This window comes from Phoca vitulina, unplaced genomic scaffold (genome assembly GCF_004348235.1).
Source record: "Phoca vitulina isolate PV1807 unplaced genomic scaffold, GSC_HSeal_1.0 scaffold6, whole genome shotgun sequence".
Lineage (NCBI taxonomy): Eukaryota > Metazoa > Chordata > Mammalia > Carnivora > Phocidae > Phoca > Phoca vitulina.
Genome location: NW_022589709.1, coordinates 36,685,536 through 36,710,758, shown reverse-complemented (window position 1 = coordinate 36,710,758; position 25,223 = coordinate 36,685,536). Strand labels below are relative to the sequence as shown.

At 39.7% G+C, this 25,223-nt stretch overlaps 2 protein-coding genes across 6 annotated transcripts in view; both read right to left on the bottom strand.

Moving 5' to 3' along the window:
* Window positions 1-25,223, bottom strand: part of FAM172A (family with sequence similarity 172 member A) — a 410,254-nt gene that overhangs the window by 119,819 nt on the left and 265,212 nt on the right. For 4 of the 5 annotated variants that reach the window (XM_032404002.1, XM_032404006.1, XM_032404005.1 and 1 more), the window contains one exon: window positions 22,280-22,364. In XM_032404002.1, coding sequence (XP_032259893.1) covers window positions 22,280-22,364 — 85 coding nt within the window. Of the gene's footprint in view, window positions 1-19,627; window positions 20,128-22,279; window positions 22,365-25,223 lie in introns of those variants that run through there. The other variant, XM_032404004.1, reaches the window with a different exon arrangement.
* Window positions 767-3,908, bottom strand: POU5F2 (POU domain class 5, transcription factor 2). Its single transcript, XM_032404007.1, has one exon. The coding sequence runs from the start codon at window positions 2,893-2,895 to the stop codon at window positions 1,876-1,878; it is 1,020 nt and encodes a 339-aa protein (XP_032259898.1). The 5' UTR covers window positions 2,896-3,908; the 3' UTR covers window positions 767-1,875.

The window sequence follows — 25,223 nt, the reverse complement described above, 5'->3', positions numbered from 1 at the left end:
ATCTTAAATCTTTGAAAAATATGGAATTCTTTAAATGTCAAAATTGCCCCGTGGTCCAGCCTTTTCTCTCTTCATAGTCAAGTCAAGGGGAGCAGTGATGGAAAAATCTCATTTTGAATTATGTGAGGGCTGATCAGTGACACACAGTGGTGTTTGCCTAAGCCGAGGCGCGGCAGCTGTGTGAATGCTGCAGCTGTGCAGGTGCTGCGGTAGACCCTCGGAGCCATTCCCTGAGATGGAGAGCCCATTACCATCTCTCCAAATACACAGGGGCTGCAGAATTCGAGAAGCAGCCTGGGTCAGAGCCTCCTCACAGCTTTTAGGAGCCAAATGTTGACACAACCACAACGGTTCATCCTGTCGTTAAATACCACCTGGCCCTCTGCAGAAACATCTCCCTTTCAAGGCTGTCCAGAAGGGCTGTATGGGAAAAGGAAGAAATGGGACTGGTGCTATGTGACTTTTAGTGGGACAGTCCATGAGTGAGTGATTAGTCACCTATTGAATCTATAAGTAAGTGAAGTTTATCTCCATTTTCATGAACCTATGTGTACTGTCAGTGTTTTATCTTTGAACACTGACAAGAAGGAAAAATACACATTGGAAGAAACCAGAGAAAACTAGAAAAAAGCAATTATTAAAAATAAAAGCTAGAAGTTAACCAATTAGAAAATAAAAAGAGCAGTAAATAAGATAAAAATTTTTAAAAAGACTTGTTCTTTGTAAATATCTATAGATAAATTCTTTGTAAAAACTGATTAAGGGAAAAAAAGTAGAGAAAGAAAAAATTGACAGGAATAGTAATTAAATAGAAGACATAAACTCAGATATAATATTTAGTGATGGAATTATAAAGCAATAAATATTACATGCAGGTTTATGGCAGCAGAGGTACAAACACAGAAAAACGATTTCTGTTTAGTATATGATGACCAAAATTTACCAATGTAGAAGTAGAAAACTAGAAAAGACCAATTTCATAGAAGTGATTGGAAAAGTGATATAGGATGAACCATCACACAAGCCACCAGGGAATGTTGACTCAACCATTGCAGATATTCTCTAAGTAGCATATCTGGGTTCAAAAGAAAGTAACATCCCCAGGTAGTAAACCAAACAGAGCTGAAAACCAGAGAAGTAAGCTGGAGCTGGGGCTGAGCTAGCGCTGTCCAGCATGCCGACCTCAGTAACAAAGGGGTTCCAAATACAATGACTGTGGCAGTTAGGAGATAACTAGTGGGATTCCATAGGGTGGAGAGCTGGACTGAGACCTCCACTGGAAGCTGAGCACTCTCAATGAGAAGGTGAATTAGAAAAGAAATGCATCTTTCAAGAAAGGGAGGAGAACAAGAAAACTCCTGTGTTTTAGCAAGGGCTCTGGGTAGGTTTTATGTACTCCTGCCCTATCCCAACCTCAAACCTCTCCCCAGAGGTTACTATTATCTTGGAACCCGTGTTTATATTTACATAAAGTTCTGCTGGTTTTTGATAAAAAATGGTATACTGAAATCATCTTCTGTGACTAGAGTTTTTCACTCAATATCGTGTTTATAAGAAAAAAATCCCTATGTTTACTGATAACCACAAGGAATAACAGACACAATTAATTTCTGATTAATTAAAAAAAGAGAGAGAAACAAAATATCCAAAACCATATATGTATTGTAATGTACCTTAAAACCAATGCTAGGTAAAAACAATGGAGTTAATAAACTTCAACTTCCCTCCCCCAAATTTCCTAAACAACTCCCAACTCATCCCTTAGGTATTCTTAACTTCTTTAGACAGTGAATGGAGCCCTTAATGTTAACAACCCTGAAATGAACCTTAGGAACCCATTTCCCCATTCAACCCTCCCCAGAAGGGCAGGGCCCCTCAGTTTGAAAGCCTGGGGTGGCCCTGAGCAGTGGCTGGGGCAGAGAGGGGGGTCCCTGCCACAGGGAAAGGGGTAGGGGAGTACATGGGTATAAAGTAGGGCTCTTTGTAGTGGGGGGACTCAAAATGGAGCCCCGATGCCGGGGGAAAGCACACCGGTCCCCCTGGGAAAGGAGGCCCGGCTGCCCCCACTTCCTCCGGTGGGCAGAAATCAATGTCTGGCTGACCACCCATCTTGCTCCGGTTATAGAACCAAACTCGGACCAGTTCCTTCTGCAGTCGGAGCTGCCCAGCGATGCAGCTGATCTGCTGGGGTGTGGGCTTCGGGCACTGCAAGAAGAGTTGCTCCAGATTGTTTTGGATGCGACTCTCCCTGCTCGCCCGTCTCTGCTTCCGAGCCTGCCGCAGGATCATCTCCATTTTGCATAAGCCCAGAAAGTTCTTGGTGTCCACTTCCTCCAGCCACATTTTCAGCAGTGGTCGCAACTTCCACATGTTGGTAAGGCTGAGCTGCTGGGACTCGAAGCGGCAGATGGTTGTCTGACTAAGCACCTTTCCAAAAAGAGCCCCCAAGGCGATCCCCACGTCGGCCTGCGAGTACCCCAGGGCCATCCTCTTTTGCCTCAGCTCCTTGGCCAGCTGCTCCATCTCTTTCTCTATGGCCGAGACATCCTCTGGCAGCGCCAAACTCGGGGTGCACCGCAGGATGATGTAGGGCCTCGGGAAGGCGCCCTCCGAGGGGCTCCGGAAACGGGGCCCAGCCTCGCCAGCTCCGACCCTGGGCCTGCGGGGTGCCATCCCGCTGTAGAATTTGTACGGCGGTGGACCCAGGGGCACCTTCCACCCCTCAGGGCCTGGGCTGGCCCCCGGCCCGATCCCTGGCCGGACCATCAGCATGCGGGGAGCCGCCTGGGCACTCAACCAGAGCGGAGCGTCAACCCGCACAGGCATTGGCCCTGTGGGCCCGCCCCTACCACTGCCTGGCAGTGGGGAGAAGTTTGAGGGCCTGTGTCCGGCCATGGGGTAAGACCACACCCGAGCAGGGAGTCTGGTAGGAACTGATGGCTCTCGAGGCTTCAGAGCAGCCACCAGCCTTGCCCTCGAGCCCCACCCCCCAGTGGGCAGAGATGGAGGTGCAGGTGAGAGAAACAGGCCAGGAGTGTGCAGTGGTGGGGAAATCTGGTAGACTTCCGGGTAATCCCTTGGGTCTCCAGGATTAAAGGAGTGGGCTTTGTACTTCTAAGGGTTCTGGGATCCTCTCCCAGAGGGGAACCTAGGCATTTACTAAGAGGTCTTCAGAACTCTGGTATCTCATCCCTTTCCTCCACATTATCTGTGGAGGAACAGCCCCTTCTGGCTTCACAAATATTTATTGAACATCTATTACGCCAGGTATTGCTGGGACTACCCCTCAGTTCATTAACTGTCCCCTCACTGCTATCATTGTGGTCACAATACTGCCAATAACCTCCCTTTGCACATCTTCAGTTCCTGTGCCTTAAGAAACCTAAGCATCCCTGCCTAAATTTCTTCTAGTGTCCATCAGTTTACTATCAGCTTCAACCCCCAACCCCCTTGCTTTGCCAGATTGTACTCTCTCATTGGGGCTTTCTTGATTAATTCATGTCCCGTTCCCTCCCCCACTCCCAACCCTTCCAGTTGTTTGCTCTGCATCCCACCTCAGCTTTCTGGTCTACTCTCCACAAACAACAGAGACCTATGTGTTTCATCCTTCTCCCCCTCTGGAGACAGGTCTCAGAATGGGCCCCACCTGCTGTTCCCCATTGAAGATGCTTCCTTCAATACCTGGTTTACCAGTATCAGACTCCCATATCCCTACCCCAGGCAGAGTTAGTTCCTACTTCTGTGGTGCTCTCCTTGTACTTGGTATATGTTTTAATTGTAACATTTATCAGCAATTATTTATTTTATGTCTCTCTCCCTCCATCTAGAGTATGATGTACTTAAGGGCATGTAGGTGCTATAAAGCTTGGAACATAATAAAACCCTGATTGATATACTGTTCAGTAAATGTTTGCTGAGGGCGCCTGGGTGGCTCAGCCATTAAGCGTCTGCCTTCGGCTCAGGTCATGATCTCAGGGCCCTGGAATCGAGCCCCGTATCGGGCTCCCTGCTCGGCGGGAAGCCTGCTTCTCCCTCTCCCTCTCCCCCTGCTTGTGTCCCCTCCCTCGCTGTGTCTCTCTCTGTCAAATAAATAAATAAAATCTTTTAAAAAAATAAATGTTTGCTGAATGAGTGAATGAATTCTCACCTTTACAATTCTGAAAGTACAGCATGTTTAGTTTCAGCTTAACAAGAAATTTGACCCTGTCAGAAGCCTCTCCATTCTTTCTCTCCTGTACTAGAACAAGGCCCTTAAACAGCTCTTACTAGATGGAGGTAGTAGCACTGTGAGACTAGATTCAACACAACACTACAGGTAACAAGGTTGTAGATGTGGCTTTGAAGCAATGGTAAAGGGAAAAAGAATCGGGAAGTCAGTTGCTATCTGGACAGGCTGTGTATGTGACTGTTGTCTGCATCTCTACTGTGGCCCTGGCTAGAACGTGTGCTGGCAACGAGCAAGGTTCTTGTCTGTCTGGTTCAATGCTAGATCCTCACCACCTGGAACTTTATCTGGCACAGAGTAGGAAGTTAATCAATATTTGTTTGATGTTAAATGAATGAATATGTGCAGCATTAATGATGAGAAGACTTCCATATTTGCTTTGAAGTAGGTTTCAAGATGATAGTCTATGAAAAACAGTTTACAATATACAAAATTTCACTTAAGAATTATTTTGCTGATATCTATTCTTTCCAGGTATACTTATATGTATTTTTTTTTCAAAACTACAAAGCAACCAGTGTCTGCCAAACAGAATGAAAGGTGGATCGCAAAGAAGAATAAAAGAGAGCAATTACATTATTAAAGCCCACATATTGAAACCAGTCCATTTGCAAAAGAGAACCACAGAGAAAAGGTTCATTAGTTGTCTAAAAACAATAGCTGAATACAAATATTTTTAGTGAATTGGAAAAAAGTGAATTCAACTGAATTTGAGGAAAGATTATATTAACTGAGTTAAAACAGTAGCTAAACACATTTACTAAACTAAAAAAGTAAAGCTATGTTAACTTGGGGGGGTTTAAAATTAACTTGGGTGCTCTCAATTAAGGCTTTCTCTGTACTTGGTCAGATTTCATCTGCCAACATGCCTATCTCCTGTTAATGCCTATGTGCTGTCACAAATAAAAGCCCATATTCTTAAGGGAAGTCTTGACATCTCCTTAAAAGTATATTTAATATGCTACGGAAATGGGGTGATAGCAAAAAAAAGCAGCAGCATAGTTGGTTGGAAGAGAAATAGAGATCAGAAGAAGGCAGGTGCTGGGAATGCCCAAGACAACCAGCACTGCTGGGGCTGGGGCGCTCAAAAGGCTAATCCATCACCTTCAGCAAATACAGAGACCTCTTAGTGAGCGATTAGATTACAATGTACGAAGCGGGCCAGTCTTATCCATAGGGAATTACAAAGTAAGGATAAGAAACACATGGTCCCAGGCTCCCATGTATTTATAATCTAAATGGGGAAGAAGAAAAACTGTCAGGAGAACAGGACAGCTACACTTGCTCAAAGAGAAGTTAACAGTTTTCTATTATTAGGATCTTTGGAATTCAGAGAAGTGAACTTTCAAGCAGAAATGCATCAGGGTTTATATTATTAGGCTCTCCATAAGTATTCTCTATTCTAAGACGGCAAAACCAGCTGCCAAGATCCACTAATGGTAAGAAGCAGGAAATAGTGGAGGCGAAGTTAATTATAAACATTCTTGTAGGGTTTGCTTCAAGTTTCATCTCTTTGGAAGCTTTTGCCCATACACTAGGGACCACAGTGCTCTCCCTCGGCCCTGAACTTACTGAGTTTCCACTCACATAAATCGGTTGTCTTAAACAGTTAGCTGGAGCTTCATGTCTTAGCTCCTCCACCTAGGAGAGATGAAACCTCCTATGGACATTACAGAGGTACACATTTATTTTGTACTCATGGGCCAAATGATGTGCTAACGCATGAGCTATACACAGTATTCTCAGTATGGTATGCGCATAAAAACACCTGGATGTGAAGGAGATCTGGCTTTGACTCACACCATCCTGTTGACCAGTTATCTTATTGGCTAGGAAGGTGATCCTTGCTTCCTCATCTCTCCAAATGCATCTCTTTCAAAGCTGCTCATGCTCCAGACAGAGGAGAGGGCTTTGTTTGAGAATATATGAGGAAGTTCATTTCTCCAGCAGAGGCTCCAAAAACAAAGCAAAGCAAGCTTTTTTTGCATGTAATTAAATCAACAGAGTAGACCAGAAGATCTAAGAATGATGTACAAGTCAGGCAGAGAGGGCAAGGTAGACTAGATGGTGCTAATTTCATGTTTTTCCCCACTCCGCAGATGTCCTAATAACTTAGCACTGGTCCGGCATCAGGGTGTAAAGGCACTGTCACCTGAAGGGCAGGTGTAGGTCCCCAAGAACCACATTAGTCAAGGAGCAAGACAAAAGGCAAAGGCAGGACACAAGATCCATACACCAGGCACTGGGAAGTTTCTCTCTGGGTCTAGGAAGTCAAGTCAAGCATCCAGGAGAACTATGGCAGCTGAATATAGTAAGAAAAGATGCCTCTCACTTCCAGGGAGAGAATCAGCACCACACTTTACGACAATTTAGTTCACAGAAAACTACCTCAAAATGCACTAAAATGATTAAACTGTTAATCTGTGTTTTAAGTAGAAAACTGTGTAAGACAAAGTGAGATATCTAAGATAAGTCAAGCAATTAAGAAAAAGGGTACCTGAAGGTAAAGGACATAGATGAAGAACACTGAAATTGTAATAACATAGAAAAAGTTAACCAGATCAATGTAGTCACTACAAAAAAATCACTTACTGCTCTATGAAATAAATTCACAAAATAGCTAATAGCACTGTTCTGTATAGGAGAGAACAGAGGACAAGAACAGGATGAAAGGACAGCTCTTGGTGAATAACAGTAATGTGAGATGCTCTTTACTCTTCTAAAACATGTAGAGAAAAACTAGAATGTGGTAGAGCTGCCAACATAGAATTTCTTTTCAGATTGAGAAGGACTTTTTTGGTGTTACTTCTTTTATTTAAAAAAATAATGATGCTGCTGTGATATAATTCCTATTTAGAAATAAAAGCTCATGACATGAATATAACACAACCACATAGCCAGACTACAAAGAGATTTTGTGTATTCAGGGAAAAAGCCTTCACTATATTTTGTGGAGCTGTGGTATTCATGAACTATGAACTTCCCGTGCTATAAAATAATATTAAATATAAAAACTCCACAGCCTTCACCAGAAGCCTCAAAGAATTTTAAATGTCTGCATAAGGCAGGAAGAGCAATTGAGCTGAACAGGGCTGAGTTGAAAGGCACTCTGGTGATGAGTCAGGTATATTCACAGATAGTCCCAGCTAGATAAAGTGTAAAGGTTCTTGTTATGTCAAGCAGGATTTAAACAAACTTTTTAGCTGAGTTTGCCCTTGTTACACAAGGAAAGCTTTAAGGATGTTCTTGCATTGATTATTCCAGCCACTGTCTTCTACATTCAAATTTGTACTCTGCTTACACTTTAGAGCAGGAGATACACAACTTGTTTAATGAAAAATTTTCCATTATACTGCACAGTAAAATACACCTAACGGAAATGACAGCTTATGACCAATGAAACCAGTAATCCAGGAGGTGACATGGCCTCAGAGAAGTAAATGAGGAGTAGAATAGAATTTCTGTTTACAGGAGATAACTCCTTCAGGTGCTGTGAGAATTATTACTTTGTTAAAGAGATATCAAATTAATTGATCTTGGTGCCAATACCATCACAAATTTGGGGCCTCTGTGAATTTCCCTGGAATCTCCTTAAGAAACTATGAGCTAAAGTAAGGCAAATAGAGACATTCATACCTTTTTGGGAAAAATGAACACTTATATTTAGTAACATGACATGCAATAATGACCACGGAAAATTGCAAAGGTAGTACCAGACTTAAGATTTTACGTTCCAATTATATAAATTAAAAACTCCTTTTAGCATTTTATTACTTTATCTTTTTAAAGATTTATTTGAGAGAGAGACAGCACACGGAAGGGGAGGAGGGAGAGGGAAAGAATCTTAAGCAGACTCCCTGCTGAGCAAGGAGTCTGATGCAGGGCTTGATCCCAGGACCCTGAGATCATGACCTGAGCCGAGATCGAGTTGGATGCTTAACAGACTAAGCCACCCAGGCACCCCGCCTTTTAGCATTTTTTTTTTTAAAGATTTTATTTATTTGTTAGAGAGAGAGAGCAAGCACAGCAGGGGGAGTGGCAGGCAGATGGAGAAGAAGGCCCCCTGCTTAGCAAGGAGCCCGATGTGGGACCCAATCCCAGGACCCTGGGATCATGACCCTAGCCGAAGGCAAACGCCTAACCAACTGAGCCACCCAGGCACCCCTCCTTTTAACATTTTAAACCTGACAAAGTCCTTGGCTTTACACACTGGGGTAATAAGTCAGGTTATTAAAGTGAATCCTCTTGAAAGTCACCTCACAATGATTCCAAAGGTCTTAAAGAGAACCAACCAGACTATCAGCCTCTCTTCTGAGCGAAAGACTCATGCCCAAATCCACATTTATTTGTCTAGAGTTCAATGAAGCTCTCAGTAGCCCCTATGCGTGTGCAGATAATATCAGGCAGATGACGGTTTCACCTGCTGAGAGCCTCAGAACTCTAGAAAGCAATTATGTCAAAGCAGCTATGAATGGAGAACTGAAAGCAAGATTTCAATTATCATTACGTATTAATGAAAATTTAACTATCTTTTTGAATGTTCAACTACACATTCACATGGTTCCAGAAGTATATAAAGGTATATAGTGAAAATGCACAGCATTTATTTTTAATAATGGCATCATTTCCAAGTGTTAACTTGGTTAACTTCCAGCTAGAATTTTACATTTTGCTTACATCGAATTTCTTGTAATAATTTAAATTCAAGAAAGACATTTGTTTTTTTATGATTGACAGAAATGTAGATGAAACATAAGGAAGAAACCAATGAATTTAAAGAAGTTTCTCATAAGGATATGTTCTAGGGCAGGTGTCATTTTGAAAGGAAGACAATGTATTAAAAACCGATAGTCTTTCAGGGAGAGCGTGGAAGAACAGAACATTAGCAGGAAGAATGAAAGGGAAAGGGTCAGCATGGAATTTTAGTAGATTTAGAAGAATGAAGAAATGAGGTTGATTGAAGAGCAGGCAAACCGAGGCTAAATACTGTATTTCTGTAGAAGATGCACTGGGAGGCTCTAAAAGTTAACCCTGTGATGAGACATGACTAGAATCAGGACTTAGTCTAGAAAACACAAAGACAGACGCAGGAGAGAAATGAAAGTTTTTAATTCTCAAATATTGGAAAAGCAATGAGCAATTTCTCTAAAGCTATAGTACTTGATTTGCTGGATAAAATAATTTCTAATAATAATAACTATAGGAAGTCCTTGCTTTGCACGGTGTAAAATATTATAAAAATGACCGTACAAGTTGAAACCATGTAAAGTGATCATGATAATCAATGGGGAAAACTATGGTTGTCTGATGACCTTTAAATTTTTTTTTTTTGTCAAAACATTAAAAATCCTCCTACTGCCTACAAAAAATGAGTAGAGGAATTAAAAAAAGGTAAAACCAATTATATTTAGTACACTGTAATTTAAAACATTAGAAACATTGAGAATTAAAATGTTTTATTTCTTTGTAAAAAACCTACTAAAGTAGTTAGAATAGTGCTTGCCTTCCCTTCATATAACTTATGATACAGTTCAAGCAAATCTTTTCTCTGCCTTGGCTAATTTTCATGCTCCTAAGTTTGGATCAGCTTCCAACATTTATCCTTCGCACTTCCAATGTCGTGAAACATCTCTGAGAGTTCATTTCATGCGAAGTGTTTTTGGCTAGCGTCACTTCCTCCGGGACATCATCTTTTTCGTCACAAGCACTTTACAATTTTACTTCCAGCATTCCGTTTCTTTGCTGCATTTTCATCTTTGTTGGCCAAGTCTCTCTTCTGATCATCCATTTTTATTAAATGGAAGAAAGTGCTGTCTGTGCCTGAACTGGCTAACAGATATGCAGTGATTGGTCAGTGAAAGATTTTGAAAGAAGTGATGTGATTGGCCGCTGTCATGATGTGCCTCTGTTATTTACGTAGAGATTTGTACTTAATGCAATTATTCACAGTTAATACATTGTGGTAACTGAAACTTGAACTTTGTTTTTGGGGTGTATTTGGTGTTACTTAACTAAATTATGGTAACCGAAATTTTGGTATTTGGGACCATACAAAGTGAAGACTGCCTATATTTATTGAGTCCTAACTATATTCCAGGTACAATTTTAACAGTCCTATATGGATTATTTCACTTAATTCTGACCATAACCCAGTGAGATGGTACTAGCATTATCGCCATTTTATAGGCAGGGTGATTGTAGATCTTCATCTGATCATATTATAGAATTAATTCTCCTACATATTTGGGAGACTATTATAAACTACCCATAGTCATGATAAATCCAAAGCTTTTCCTCATAAATGGTGACTTACTACCATTAAAGAGTTTGAAATGACAACATATTCATTTGAAACATGTACCTGAAGTGAAAAGTCAGGGTCTCATACTAGCATGGAAGGAAGGTGGATAATTTCAGAAGATGCACTAACTCTTAGATAGCAGTGGGATACCAGTCAATAGAGGATGTCAGTGAACTAAGAGTTACTCTTGGGTCCTGAAGGAGTTCACCATATATCCTTAACTTTCCTCCCCACCCTACCTATTTCAGTGATAATCCTCTGTTTATGAACAAAGAGAATCTTTGCAACAAGCAGAAGACTTTTTGCTAGGAGACCATGAGCTCCTCGAGGGGCAAGAGTCATATCTAGCAATCTTCATACTGTTAGAGTGTAGACTAGTGCCTAGTACATATTAAGTGCTCAATAAGTCTTTGTGGAATTAAGGAACAAATATTTACAGTTAGTTCCTTGCCTCTAAAGAACCAAGAATAACTCAAGTTTGTGGAAAGACATGAAGTTAGGCTCTAATTTTAGAGGAAACAAATTAATTAAAATTATTAATGAATTAATTGGTAAAAATAACTAAATTTGGGTTTTCTAAAATGTAAGTTTTACCACAAATGCTGATTTTATATGTTTGATATTGTTTCTGAAGAAAAGCAAAACCAAGTAACTCTGAGAGACTGTTCTTTCATAACACCAGCACTACAAAAGTCTACACTACGAAGGTTATGGAAGACTATACTTTTCACTATAAAATTCAAACCACGTATCATCTAGTTCCACAAGTAGCTTTCCCGCTATTTCCCACTAATGTTTCCCAAATATTGGTTATATTTATTTATTAATATACAGAGAGAGAGAGAGAGAGCATGAGCAGGGGGAGAGACAGAGGGAGAGGGAGAAGCAGGCTCCCCGCTGAGCCAGGAGCCCGATGTGGGGCTCAATCCCAGGACCCGGGGATCATGACCTGAGCTGAAGGCAGACGCCCAACCATCTGAGCCACCCAGGCACCCCTATTTTATTATTTTTTAAAGATTTTATTATTTGACAGAGAGAGACACAGCAAGAGCAGGAACACAAGCAGGGGGAGTGGGAGAGGGAGAAGCAGGCTTCCCACCGAGCAGGGAGCCCAGTGTTGTGGGGCTCGATCTCAGGGCCCTGGGATCATGACCCAAGCCGAAGGCAGATGCCTAATGACTGAGCCACCCAGGTGCCCCAAAATTGGTTATATTTAATCACTTGTATGTGTGGCCTTAAATCAATAATTTCTTTTTAAAAGCTTAATCACTTTTCCTCTGGAAACTAAGCAGGAAAGGTATGGCTACTTTGCCACAAAATTAAAATAGAAAGAAGATCCTAAATTTCTTTGAAGGCAATTTATTAAAAGGAAATAGAAGTGAAAATCTGAAATTATTCATATTGCTTTTTAAAAATACCTGAAACATTTGCTAAAAATAAAAGGATCTCTAAGCCAACACTGATTTTAGGTGGTTATTAGAAATTTTTAATTTAGGGTCTCTTACAAAAGTCTCATTTATGAAATCATTGCTACACAAAGCTTAAAATCATGCTTCTGTTTTTTTGCCCAGATTTTCAAAAAGTAACTTTTACAGTATTTTAGAAATTTTTAAAAATATGATGAAACAAAAACTTTAAAAAATATTATCCCTGCTTTTCAAGCACTTGAGAACAACTTGGGATTTTATTTTTATATTTATTTATTTATTTACAATTTGGGATTTTATAAACAGAAAATATTTGGCCTGTTTATGGTACCTAATGTTCACTTTGAATTTTCATCTTGGTACCAAAGAATATTTATTTTAGAGGTTCCGAATCACTTTTTTTTTTTTTTTTTAAAGATTTTATTTATTTATTTGAGAGAGAGAATGAGATAGAGAGAGAGAGCATGAGAGGTGGGAGGGTCAGAGGGAGAAGCAGGCTCTCCACTGAGCTGGGAACCCGACACAGGGCTCACTCTCAGGACCCTGGGATCATGACCTGAGCCGAAGGCAGTCGCTTAACCAACTGAGCCACCCAGGCGCCCTCCGAATCACTTTTAGAAAGCAATAGAGTTCTTCTGAAGAGTAATGTTTTCGGGGTAATTTTGCCAGCAGACAGATTTGTTACTGGTGACTTGATGTCCGTCTCTGACAACAGAGCTGACAAGGAGGGTGCAGATGGAAGCAGACGGAAAGCATGGGTAGGAGCAGAGACCGTGTGGCTTGAGGGAGGCACATATCACACAGTGAAAGAGCAGTGGAGGGCAGTGGACCCAGGCAAACCACTCAGGCCAGCCAGGGGCAGGCAGAGACTGTGGGCTGGGGGAGATGTGATACTACGGGCGAGCAGACGAGTCTCCAGGTGGGGCATACTGGGGAAGCCAGGGAGACACAGGAGACAAAAACTGTAAGAAAAGAGTCATACATAGAGACTAAACCAGATGAGAGACAGAGAGCCAGAGGTCAATATACAGACACAGAGAGAACCATCAAGAGCAGTGACCCAGACCGAACTGACAGAGGGAAGGAGAAATAGAGGACAAGTGAAGCACAGACAGCCGTAGGAAGGCAGATCAATATTTAATATATAGTAAAAAGGATGAACATTTCTGTCTTAGGGACCACTACTCCCCAAATTACTTTTCCAACAATTAGGGACATAGCATTAAAAGCCACGAGACACTGCTATAGGGATAGTAAAAGTAATAACTCTTGCAAATTAACTCATAATGTGTAATTTTCAAGTAGAAATACAAATTCATATTATTTGATTATTTACCCCAAAGTATTCCAAAAATAATTTTATTTTTTATCTTTAAAGGGAAGAGTTATCTCAGTAAAAGGAGAGTTGCCACCTTTAGTGCCAAATTCTTCAAAGGATTTTTCACAAATTGGTTCAGAAAGCTGTAAAAAACATGGTGGCTATTTTTAATTTTTTTTTAAAGTGAGATTTCTGAAGTGAAACTAGTTATATTCACTGTAATTACTGGAAAACTGAAAGAATCAAAATCAGAGGAAAATATTGGATCTGATTAAGTATATATAATCAAGGTAAATATTGGTGATCTACATAAATATATAGTTAAATAGATTATTTTAAACGATTCTTTAATCAGTTATTTCCCCAGAGTTCCTGATTCTAGCTAATTAGAATGAGTGACTCACTGAAAACACAAGAATTTCTGGTGGTCAACTTTTAGAATACTCACCCCTTACATTAACTAGTAATTGTAAGGTAGCACAGAACAATGAACAGGGAAACTGAGGAGTAACAGCTACAAGGCCAATTCTACAGTAATGAACAAGAACTGCCTGAAAAGTGCTACTTAGTTAATGAAAGCATCACTTAAAGGATTAGAATATATAACCTTTGAATGGAAAGAGGAATGCTGTAGTTCTTGAGCAGTCCATGCAGTGAAAAAGTGGTACAGTATCATATATGCTAATATGCCTTGAGTTTAAGATCTGTTTACAAAGGCGAACTATAGATTTTCAATTACCTAATTAATTTGAGCTGTGTCTAAAAGCATATTAGACAACTCAGCTTGTCTACACATTCTGAATGACACCACATCTAGAAGCAATTACTGTTGATTTCTCATTGCTATCTTTAGAAGCAAGTGATTATTCACTAACAAAGAAGAGATATAACTCCTTAGTGTCATTTCCTCAAGATATATTTTCGGCAATAAATCGAAGTAAATACTTGGCAAATATTTAGTAGTTCAGTCAGTGTAAATAGTTAATCTGCACTGGTTAAGCTAAGTAAAATTAGGGTTATGTTAGCAGGTTGTCTACAATTCAAATTCACCTAGAAATTACTAATTTTCCACTTTCTGTTCTGGTGGGGAAGTGGGGCTTGAGAGGTACATGTTATCAACAGCCCCCTTCTACATCCAAACCAAGATGAGGTCATCTAAATATTGTAAGTTTTCAAGTTTAATTCTTCACCCCTAAGACACGTATGTTCTCTGTTTTCCTTTTTCTTTTTCTTCTTCTTCTTTTTAACACTTCTGCTGTTATCTTTCCAATTTTGAGGTGCCCAGATTTACATCAAGTTTTCTAGCTAAAGTGAAATATTAGAGAAAAGCCTGTCTCAAGCTGTGACAAGGACAAGGAAAAGTGAGATGGATACAAGTTCTGGCAGGAAATAAGTTGACAGGCACCACACCTCTAGACTACACAGATTTAGTGAATCTAGGTTCAGATAGTTCCTTCATGGTAGAAGGCAAAATAAAGCTATGAGGAGGCAGAGCGTTCCATCCTGTGTGCCTGGTGCAAAGTGGTCACAGGTGTGTCAACATATTGATCCCTTTACCCTTCAGGTCAGCCAGGGGTAGCTCTGTCCCTTCACCTCTGGACATAAACAACCTTGTCTGTGAACCCCAGGGCACCATATATATGTTATATTTTTCTATATGGGTAGCTCAAGGAAGAGTGGAATACCTTAATAACTTGCTTGTCATCTATGCTTTATGGTTACCATAAATCCTGCAGGACTCGTAAAATGGATCTGACCATAAGGCAAGGTTTTCAAGGCCCCAGAACAAGAGACTGCTGGGAGGGAATAAGGGTGCAGCTCTCAGAGCTCAGCAGGTAGCCTGGAGTTGAGGAAAGATCTCTAAAGTCAGATGGGCAAGTATTGTCTTTATTAGTGGGAGGTGGCAGGAGATCAGGACTAGAAAGAATGTCCCAGAAATGTAATCTCAGCGAGGCCCTCCGTGGCCACTCCTCTAAAAATGCAAATCCTCCCCTCCACATATTTCAGGTCTTCTCTTCCTGCTTTCTATTTCTCCTACCAGTTCCCACAATCGTAAACTTTCCTTATTTACCTTGTTCATTATTTGTCTCCCCTCCTAGAACGTAAGCTCCATAAAGGACCTTTATCTGTTGTAATTCATTGCTATGTCCCTGGCACCTGGCACAACGTCTAGTCCACGGTAAATTCTTGTTGAATGAATACATGCAGACTGGACACACACACCCAGAGAGGCATGTAAGGAGCACATTTGGAGGGGGTTGAAAGGATACGAGCCTTAGCAGTAGTACTTACCCAAAACTAGCCTCAGATAGAAAAATCTGGCAAAGAGCAGCCTGTTAGTCACGTGCCAGCCAAAGCAAGCTGTGTCCAGACTTTTAAGAAGTCAGAAGACAGCAGTGCTCTGTAACCTTCTCTGTTTTCAAACATTTATGTTTCGCTTTCCTTTCACCCTGGGGGAATGCCTCCTCATGCACAGCCAAAAATTATATTAGCTATTTTTGAGGAGGAGCACGCCACACAAGATCATTTCTAATTTCATCCTTACTGCTACCCCATGCCTCTTTTAGCTTTATTGCATCTATACTTCTATGTCCCACTTTGCATTTTTCTTCCTACTATTAGTTTTCCTTTTGCTTTCTTCACTGTATTTTCTCTCTGTGTCTCTGGTTTCCGTGTAATATTTTGTGACCCTTATCAGTGTCACAGAGAACAGAGGAAAGTATGAAAAACGAAGTTATTTGTTGCTTAAAAATAGAAACAGGGAAATGGAAGGGGCATTGTGTCTGCAAATGCTTTTTCATTCCCATACAATTAAAATAATAGTTCTAAAATAAATGATAGCCCTAAATTCTGAAATGATTAGTGAGAATATACAGTACCACATTAGGCTTTTACAATGCTTTCTTTCTGATGAACTCAAAATGGCCTTCAGATAGTACAAAAACTGTTCTCATAACATTTCTACAAGGTAACTGAGGCAGATATTTGCTGTTGCCATTTTATAACCAACATACAAACAACACAGAATGTGGGCTATACAATAAACATAGGTCCTACTAACCTATTACCTAATTCTTTGAATAACAGTGTTTTTAACGGGTTGATTTTACTGGTAGGAAACACCATCAACAGAATGAAGCGGGGCAAATAGTCACCTGACAGGGATTCAAGGTCCCTCAAATACCCACCATTCACTATATGTTAAGATAATTAAAAAGTCAGATTTTAAGTATAGGGTACAACTGCCAACTCCTAAGTGTGGAGTTGTCAAATATTACATCTGCTTTTAAAAGAAAAATAAAAATGACACGACTGCCCTGATAATAATTATCAATGATATTTTAAATATAATTTAAAAATTTTATTGTACCTGTTTTTAAAATATATATATTCATAGATAAATAACATTGATAAAATTAAGCTATTATGAGCAACAGATCTATTTTTTTAATAAAGGGGAACATATTTAGTAATGAAAGAAAAATACACTATTAAATGAGTATGTATTTTTATAGGCAATTTCACTGCTACGACCATGAGACTTTAGTCAAACAATAAAAGCAGATCATAGCTTAAGAAAAACGTTATAAATTAGAAAGCTGGAAAAAAAGGCCTCACTAAATTGAACATAGAGTCTGGATATCCATCACTAACTTGTGCTCAGAGAATTATAGATGTTTCAAAGTTATTTCACACCATGCTTTGGTTATTTCCATTTGAACTTCCTGCCATCACCTCAATTAAATAGGTCAAAGAACAGTTTCCTCCTCTCTCGCCCTTAACTGGTTTCCCCCTCCAGGCCCCCTAATATTTCTGGTAATGTTTTAATAATCCCAGTTACTTTTCACTCCAGCTTGTTTTTTCCCTTTGCATTAGCCTCCATGTCGCCTTAGCCTCCATGTCCAATCTACTGGCCGTCAGGGAGTGCAAATTCTTCCTGAGTCCCATTTCTCTTCACTCCCCTTTCCTCTCCATTCCCACTGCCACCAGTCCAGTTCACACCATCCACCCCATATACTTGCTTCATCATCACAGCCTGCTGAGTCTGCTGCCTCCAGCTCCTTGCTCCTCTCTTTTATCCATTTATTAAATTAATTTTCAAAATCCCATTTTGATGCCATACCCCTTATTCAACATTTTTAAAGAACTCTTTGTGAGAGATCACTGATTTTGATTGAAAAACTGTTGAGTTTTTATATGGAAAATGCTGGCGGTGCTGCCCCAAACTCTTTTCTCATTTGATGCAACCTAATGACGCCAGGTTCAAAGGGAGGAACCTACCACTAGTAAAGGTCCAGGTAACAGTTCTTTTTTTCTTTAAATTTTTTTGGAAAAAAAGATAGTCATGAGAAGCTACTATTCACTGCTACGTCCCCAACTTCCAGGGTAGTACCTGGGACATAATATAAGTGATCAATACATATATGAGAAACAAATGGATATATGCTGGGGAGTGTATGTGAAATCCCCTTCCTATTTAAGCCAAATTTGTTGGAATAAAAACCCACAGGGAATAGAAGGTTGCAGGGAGTAGCAAATTCTGTCCTAAGAAAAACTGGTCAGTGAAGAGCTGCAGAGTGAGAAGACTTAGTGATCAATTGATATAGTGATCAAATGTGATAAAGAAGAAACTTAATATCTTGTCTCTGATACAATGTACAGCAAAGTCTAATGAGGCAGTCAGAGAACTAGGCTAGGAATGAATCGTCTTCGATGAACTTTTTAGTGCCTTTTTAGAAAGTTGCTCTTAAATCCTCAGGTATCAGGGCAAAGGTGAGCCTTACAAGACTTTAGCCTCAAAAAAGTTAAGGTCGTTTCTACTTAGGCTTCAGCAACTAAAAGAGTTCACATTTAAACCTGCTGTATTACTTATTTACTGCCATGGAATAAATAACCCCCAAGCCGGGCAGCTTAAAACAATACACACTTAGCACTCGCACATCCTCTGGGTTAGGAATCTGAGTGTGGCTTAACTAAGTGACTGGCTTAGGGTCTCACCATCATCAAGGTGTTGGCTGGGGTTGCAGTTTCTCAAGGCTGATCTGGGAGAAGATCCTCTTCCAAGGTCACGCACGGGGCTGTGGACAGGCCTCAGGTACTCACTGACTCTTGATCAGAGACACCAGTTCCTTGCCACGTGGGCCTTTGCACAGAGCACCTCACCCAGCACAGAGCTAACTTCCATCAGAGAGAGCAAGTGAGAGGATGAGAAAGAGCCTGAGGTCTGCCAACATTCACTGGTCTTACCATATTCCCCATTATCCTTAAGCAGCGGGCTTCATAAAGTGGTGAAGTAACTTTCTGAAGACTCAGTTATGGTGTCTGCTTAGGTGACAACACCCTGTGGGGCTGAGATAATGTACTCCAGGGTGTTGTATGTACCCTAAATCAGCATTTAATACATGTGATATTTCTCCCAGGTCTGGGAATGGAGGGTTGGAAATGGGACTGGCTTCTCTTCTTACTACTCTCAGTGACCTACTAACAAAACTGTTGCCTCCCATTCCTATGATTTTAGGCTCTGTTGATCTAAAGGTCTTAGTTCCATAGGGAGGAAGGCTTCTATTAAGTGACACAACAATGATTCCATTGAGCTCAAAACTGAGACTGTCATCTTGCCACTTTGGGCTCCTTATACCACTGAATTAACTAGGAATGGAATAGTGTTACTATATTGGCTGGTGTGATTGATCCTGATAACTAAGGGATAATTGAGTTGCTACTACACAATGGGGATAAAGAGGAGTGTGTCTGCAATGCAGGAAATCATCGAGGACACCTGTTAGTACTTCCTGTGATTAATGTCAATAGAAAACTACAACCTACTCTAACTCAGGAAGGATAGCTAATGGCCCAACTGCTTTAGGAATGAAAGTATGGGTCAGCCTACCAGGCAAGAACTATGACCAGTTGAGGTGCTTGTTAAGAACAAAGGGAATATAGAATGAAGGTAGTTACAAATACCAGCTACAACTACATGGCCAGTTACAAAAATGAGCAATGTAATAGCTATGGGTATTTCTTCCTTATTTTGATTTGAATATATATATTAAATTATTTTTGTTTTCCTCTCCTCTCTTATTTCTTTATCATCTCATGTAATATGTATCAACAAGTAATTAGCTTTATCTCTCAGTATTCAAATTACAGGATACAAAAGGTGAGAGGAATGGACATAAGCCAAGAACAATAAAGGGGCTTTGTATCCGTTTTTTCTTTTTACAGGTTTTCTTTATTTATTCATGAGAGACAGAGAGAGAGAGGCAGGCAGAGGCAGAGGGAGAAGCAGGCTCCCCACGGAGCAGGGAGCCCGATGTGGGGCTCGATCCCAGGACCCCGGGATGACCCCAGCTGAAGGCATCCGCTTAACCGACTGAGCCACCCAGGCGCCTGCTTTGTATCCTTTTCTGAGGAAAGGGTTAGTGTGTTTTCATTTGTACATGGGATAATTGTATCACATGAGGTAGAAGCCTGACTTCATTAATGTCTTTATTTGTAGACTAAGTTTGGTTTAAGGCGATGTATGTAACTGCCAAGTTGAGAAGGGGTGAACTGTGTAGGCTCTGTAATGTGTCAGTTGGCCTAGGTTGAACTATATTTCCCAGAATTCTTTTTCAAGCCATGTTTCTGATTAGGATGATACATAAAGGAAATTTCTGTGGGACATGTGGAGGGCTAAAGTAAAGCAGTAGCTATTTCTAGCTCATGCACGCTGTTTATCTGCTAGCTCACCTTGTGGCATGAGGCAGTGGTCAGGAATGCACCTGTCCCACCATCCCCTGAATTCCCCCTCAGCATCTCTGACTCCTGGGCCAGGTATGTGTGTGGTTAACTCCATGACAAAGGACACTGGCTTCTACAGGACATCCACACCACCAAGGACAGAAGCAAAAAGAACTGACATGAGTTTAAGTCCATCCTCACGGGCTCCAGTCCATGTTCACGGGGTGTAATTCATTCATCCATCTCCCCCTAACAAACGTCTGCTCGGTAGTTCCAAGCTCCAGCATTCTTACAAAGCCTGCTTCACTAGCTCTGGTCAAATCCCAGGTCAAATCCTTTTAACAAATCCTTTACTATATATAGTCAATCCTCTTACTTAGAGATTCCATATTTGTGAATTCGCCTACTTACTGAAATTTATTTGTAACCCCCAAAATCAATACTCAGGGTGCTTTTTGTGGTCATTTACAGATACGCACATGTGCAGAGTGGTGAAAAACTGGAGTTGCCTAACATGCATTCCTAACTAAGGTCAAATAAGGCCATGCTTTACCTTCTTGTTTCTGTTCTCACACTGTAAACAAGTGTCCTTTTCGCAGACTATTTAGTGCCATGTTTTTCACATTTTTGTTTTGTTTTGTTTTGTTTTTTGCGATATCACTGTTTGAAATGGCCCCCAAGTGTAGTGCTGAAGCGTCGTCTAGTGTACATAAGCACTAAGCACTAGTGTTCCTAAGAAGACTGTGATGTGTCTTACGGAGAAAATAAATGTGTTAGACAAGCTTCGTTCAGGCATGAATTATAGTGCCGTTGGCTGTGAGTTCAATGTTAGTGAATCAACAATGTATATTAAATAAGGTGTCTTTAAATAGAGACGTTCAGTTCATAAAGCAAGATTATATATTGGTTGATTGATGAAAACATTGTGACCAGACGCTTGTAGGAACCTAACCCTGTAAATCCCCAGGAGTAATGATTCAATACTCACTAACTCAGCATTCTCAGTGACTTTATAGAACATAACCACTGCTAATAAGGATAATTATATAATATACATATATTATATATGTATATGTAATGCATTATATATACCATAATATATAACACACATAATATACACAGAAACATACACACATATACATGTGTGTATATATATTTATTTATATATTTAAGTATATTTATATATATTTATATAGTAGCATATATGTTTCCTAACCAACAGACCTGAAAAGTTTAGCTAAAATGATAGTGAAGCTGAGTTGAAGTTTAGGTATTAGTGATAAAGAAATATAGTTATAATAATTGCTCTTACCTAGTATTTGAACTGTTCTCCAAATTATTTCCTTCAAATACATAGACATGACTGCAACTCCAAATGTTTAGTGATCAACTATCTCCTATGATTTTTCTATGGAGTAGTTCACGTTCAAAACTTCCGCTCATTCTCTGACAGCTCTGGGCAAAGCAAGCCCATTTCTGTTCTGCAGCCATAAGCAGATACCACTACTCATTTTGTGCTTACCATCCGAACTGGTTGGGAATTGTGAAAGCCAAAACCAGAAAGCAAACAAAAATGGCACTCTTCTTCTCTAGAGATCAGAGACTGAAGTACAGTCTATAGGATGGAAAGCCCTTCCATCCTTCAACTGGCTTCCTAAGCCCACCTGCTTCCTGAGGTACTTCCCCTCCACCTCTTTCAAGAGCAGGGCCATCTTGCCTTTGTTTCCCGTGAACATTTTCAGATCCATTCCAGCCCTTATTCCTTACATTGCTCTGTTTCTTTTGCCTAAATGTCATCCTGCACATCTTTCTGTAATCCACATTCTACCGAACGCATAAGGTCCAGCCAAAATCTTCTGTGTGAAAAATTTTTCTAAAGACTCTAGGCCACTCCCTCTCTGAACTCACAGCCTTGACCGCCTGTTGTATCCTTGAGTTGATATTCAATGCGAGACAAATTTTCCGAGATCCTGCTTAGCTACCCAGTCCTTGTCTTAATCAACTTTTTATTTATGTACATCTTGTCTCCCGAAGATTTAGCAGCAACTGTCTATATTACTCTCAAATTGCTTCACCTATTCATCTTCACTGAAATGTGTTAGTTACTATTTTCAGTCACTCAACAAATTTCTGGTAGTGGATCAGACCCATGCCGTATGTTACCAATAATTCATTCAAAGATTCAAGGCAGAACAACATGCTTAATTCACAAAATAGAATTCCACATTTCATTACCGTATTTTTTCACCCTAAAAAAACCCATACATCTCTCATCAAACACATACCTGCTGAGACTCGGGGACAATCGGGCAGCATGGACTCCACTGACGTGTCTAATGGTTCTGAGCTAGAGACCCAATTACAACAATTCTGCAATGCAATAGAGACAATTTTCTGTTGAACTATTTTTAAACCAAGACAAACTTTTTAGGCAGCAGAGATTAATTTATCCTATATAATCACCCACTAGAAGTATATCCAATTTATTTTTCTTGCACTGTAAAAAATTTTCTTATATAAACAGTTAGTATTATTCATGACCACTGTGGCTGTGGAAAAAAGTTTATCTTCGACAATTCAGCAAATTATCTGTGCTGATATTAAGAAGCCATGTAACCTTCCGTGAACCATGATGTAATATGTTTATAAGAAAAGGCTAAGATTATAATTTAGGGAAACTGAAAAGGACATCCATTTTTAACCTTAAGATGGAAATAAATGCTAATTTGATCATGTGAAAGAATAGTTTTATTTTTAAAATATAGTTTTTTTCTCTGTCATACTAGAAGAAATATATTTTTCAGTTAACTCCTTAAATATACTTCCTTTTAGTTTTTACTTCAACCTGGTTCAGTGAAGGCTGCGTCAAGTGGTTCAAAAGGAACAGAACCCAGCGCATTGCAGCTGCGTGTGTGAAGACACAAAGCCTTCAACACGAAAATCAATCTTGAGGATAATGATGACTTACCACTCAGACAAATGAAATAAAAATAATGTATATTCTTTCCATACATTTTAATTCTATATTTAAAGGTTGGCTTAAAAAATGTGATTAACCTCATACGGCTTTTTAAAAATTTCTAACACACACACACACACACACACACACACACACTGAATTTCTAGACAGATTTTATTTTAAAAGAAATCATCCTATCAATCATGTTGGAAAAATCGCTGATCGCTATTCTGGTAAACAAGCATGTATTGTGTATTTTTAGATGCTTGCTGCCCTGGTTGTGCACCATGGAATCCGTCCTCACTGTGGAAAGATCCTTGACTGGTAGATCAAGTGTCTTATTGTATTTCCTTAATTCATTCTGTCTGGAAGAAGATGTCAGCTGTGTTGCAGTGAGGAGAGAATTTCAAAGGCCCCAGTCCCCACCAATAAAGGCTGAGGAATGGCTTTTGAATAGATTTGTCAAGGCAACCCTACTGTTCTGGGACCAGGGAGAGCAGGAATAACATAAAGGAAGGGTTGCTGTATGAGATTAGAAAGTGAAGTTCACAAAGCATGGCAGATTTTTGTAAGAAACAGTAGATCAATGAAACTATTGAACTGTGTGGAAAAAAAAAAACCCATGAAAACAAACACAACATCTAGTAGTGTTCTTAAATGCTTTCTTTCTTTTTACATTTAAAATGGATAAAATATTAGTATTTTTATGTATTACAAAAGCTTGATGGTTTAAAGTGAATATGTATTCTATAACTTGCACTCCTAATCTTAATTAGCAGCTGAATGCAAAATTATACACTGTGAGAGTGCAGAAATGATAAAAGAAATAGGGTTTTAGAAAGCTATTTCATACATTTGAAATAAGTAAAATTAATATTACTATTGATAGAATACCACATCAGAGTTCTAGATAATGCAGAAGATTAGCACACAATTAGCCAGCTTTTATATACAATGTGACACTTGCTTGTAAGAAATAAGTATTCTCCAAAGCAGTGTCAAGATATGTAAATGGATGATTTGTTTTATCATTCATCACAGCCCCTAATAAATTCAAAAATCATGACTTCTATAGGTACTAAAAATAGGCTCCCAATGATACAGGGAGATAGCTTCAATGAAGAATGACTTTCTCTTTTTCTCTCTTTCTCTTAAACAATTCAGTCTTTTCAAAGACAGCAATTAGCACTACCGACAGACAGGCAGCGATTAGGTATATATTTTAATTATTATTCATCCTAGTAGTACCTCCAAATCTGATGAAAGTCGGCTATTACCCAGGTGATATGTCAGTCTTAATACTGCTCACCTACACTTCACATATGTAAAACTACGTCTTATAGGATATTTCTAGTATTAATAAAAATGATGGTACATTACAATATGTTGGCGATTAATCATTTTCTAACTTGTTATTACTGACTTTAAAAAGCTGAATAAAATGAATTTTATCCAGGTCACCTTTAACTCAAACATTTAAAGCAAAAGATAGGTTAACATTTATGATTCTGAAATTTTCACTTTTTATCTAGGCAGATGTTTAGGCTTTGATTTCTCATAAAAATAGGATCGAAATAAACATCCTATAAAGTGAATATGTCCAAAAGTTCTCTGGAATGACAGAGTACCTGTGCAGGATTGTAAAGGCTTGATATTCATAAGTCTGATGAGTGTCATGTACATGTGTGTACATGTATATGTAACATTTTTATCCCACTGGGAAAAATATGTAGAGAAAAGGGCAGAACAAGATAAAAATATTTGCCATGTGACAGAGTATAACAAAATAACATAAATGTGCTGAGAAATACATGTAAAGAAAGAAATATGAGAAAGACTCACAGCCCTTACACACGAATTCAATCTGTCTGAAATTCCATCATATCAAACCCAACTTCCTATTCTGAGATGCATTTCTATAGTTTAAAGACCAAATCTCTTTTACTGTTTTTCTAATGTTTATTCTATCCCTCTTCTCAGTGGCTCAATTTGCCCCCACCCCAGTTCTTCAGTTGAGATGAACACTAGCGTAGTGTCCAGGATGGCAACAGAGGCAGCGGACTAGGAAAGCCCGACTTAAATTCAGAAGACGCTGGAGTGTGTTCCCAGCCCCTGGAGATCTTATTCTTGGGTGCCCTGAGCAGACAGCAAGGCCTGCTGTACTACAGATATCAAGAGAGCATGTTTGAGCCTCAGATGGAGCCCTGCCTCATCCCAACCAGCAAGCAGAAAGAAAGACGCCCTTGGCCAGAGCCAGGAATTTGGGGAAA

Excerpts from the sequence above, each read along its gene's own strand:
- POU5F2 (XM_032404007.1), bottom strand. The coding sequence starts at position 2,895 with ATGGCCGGACACAGGCCCTCAAACTTCTCCCCACTGCCAGGCAGTGGT.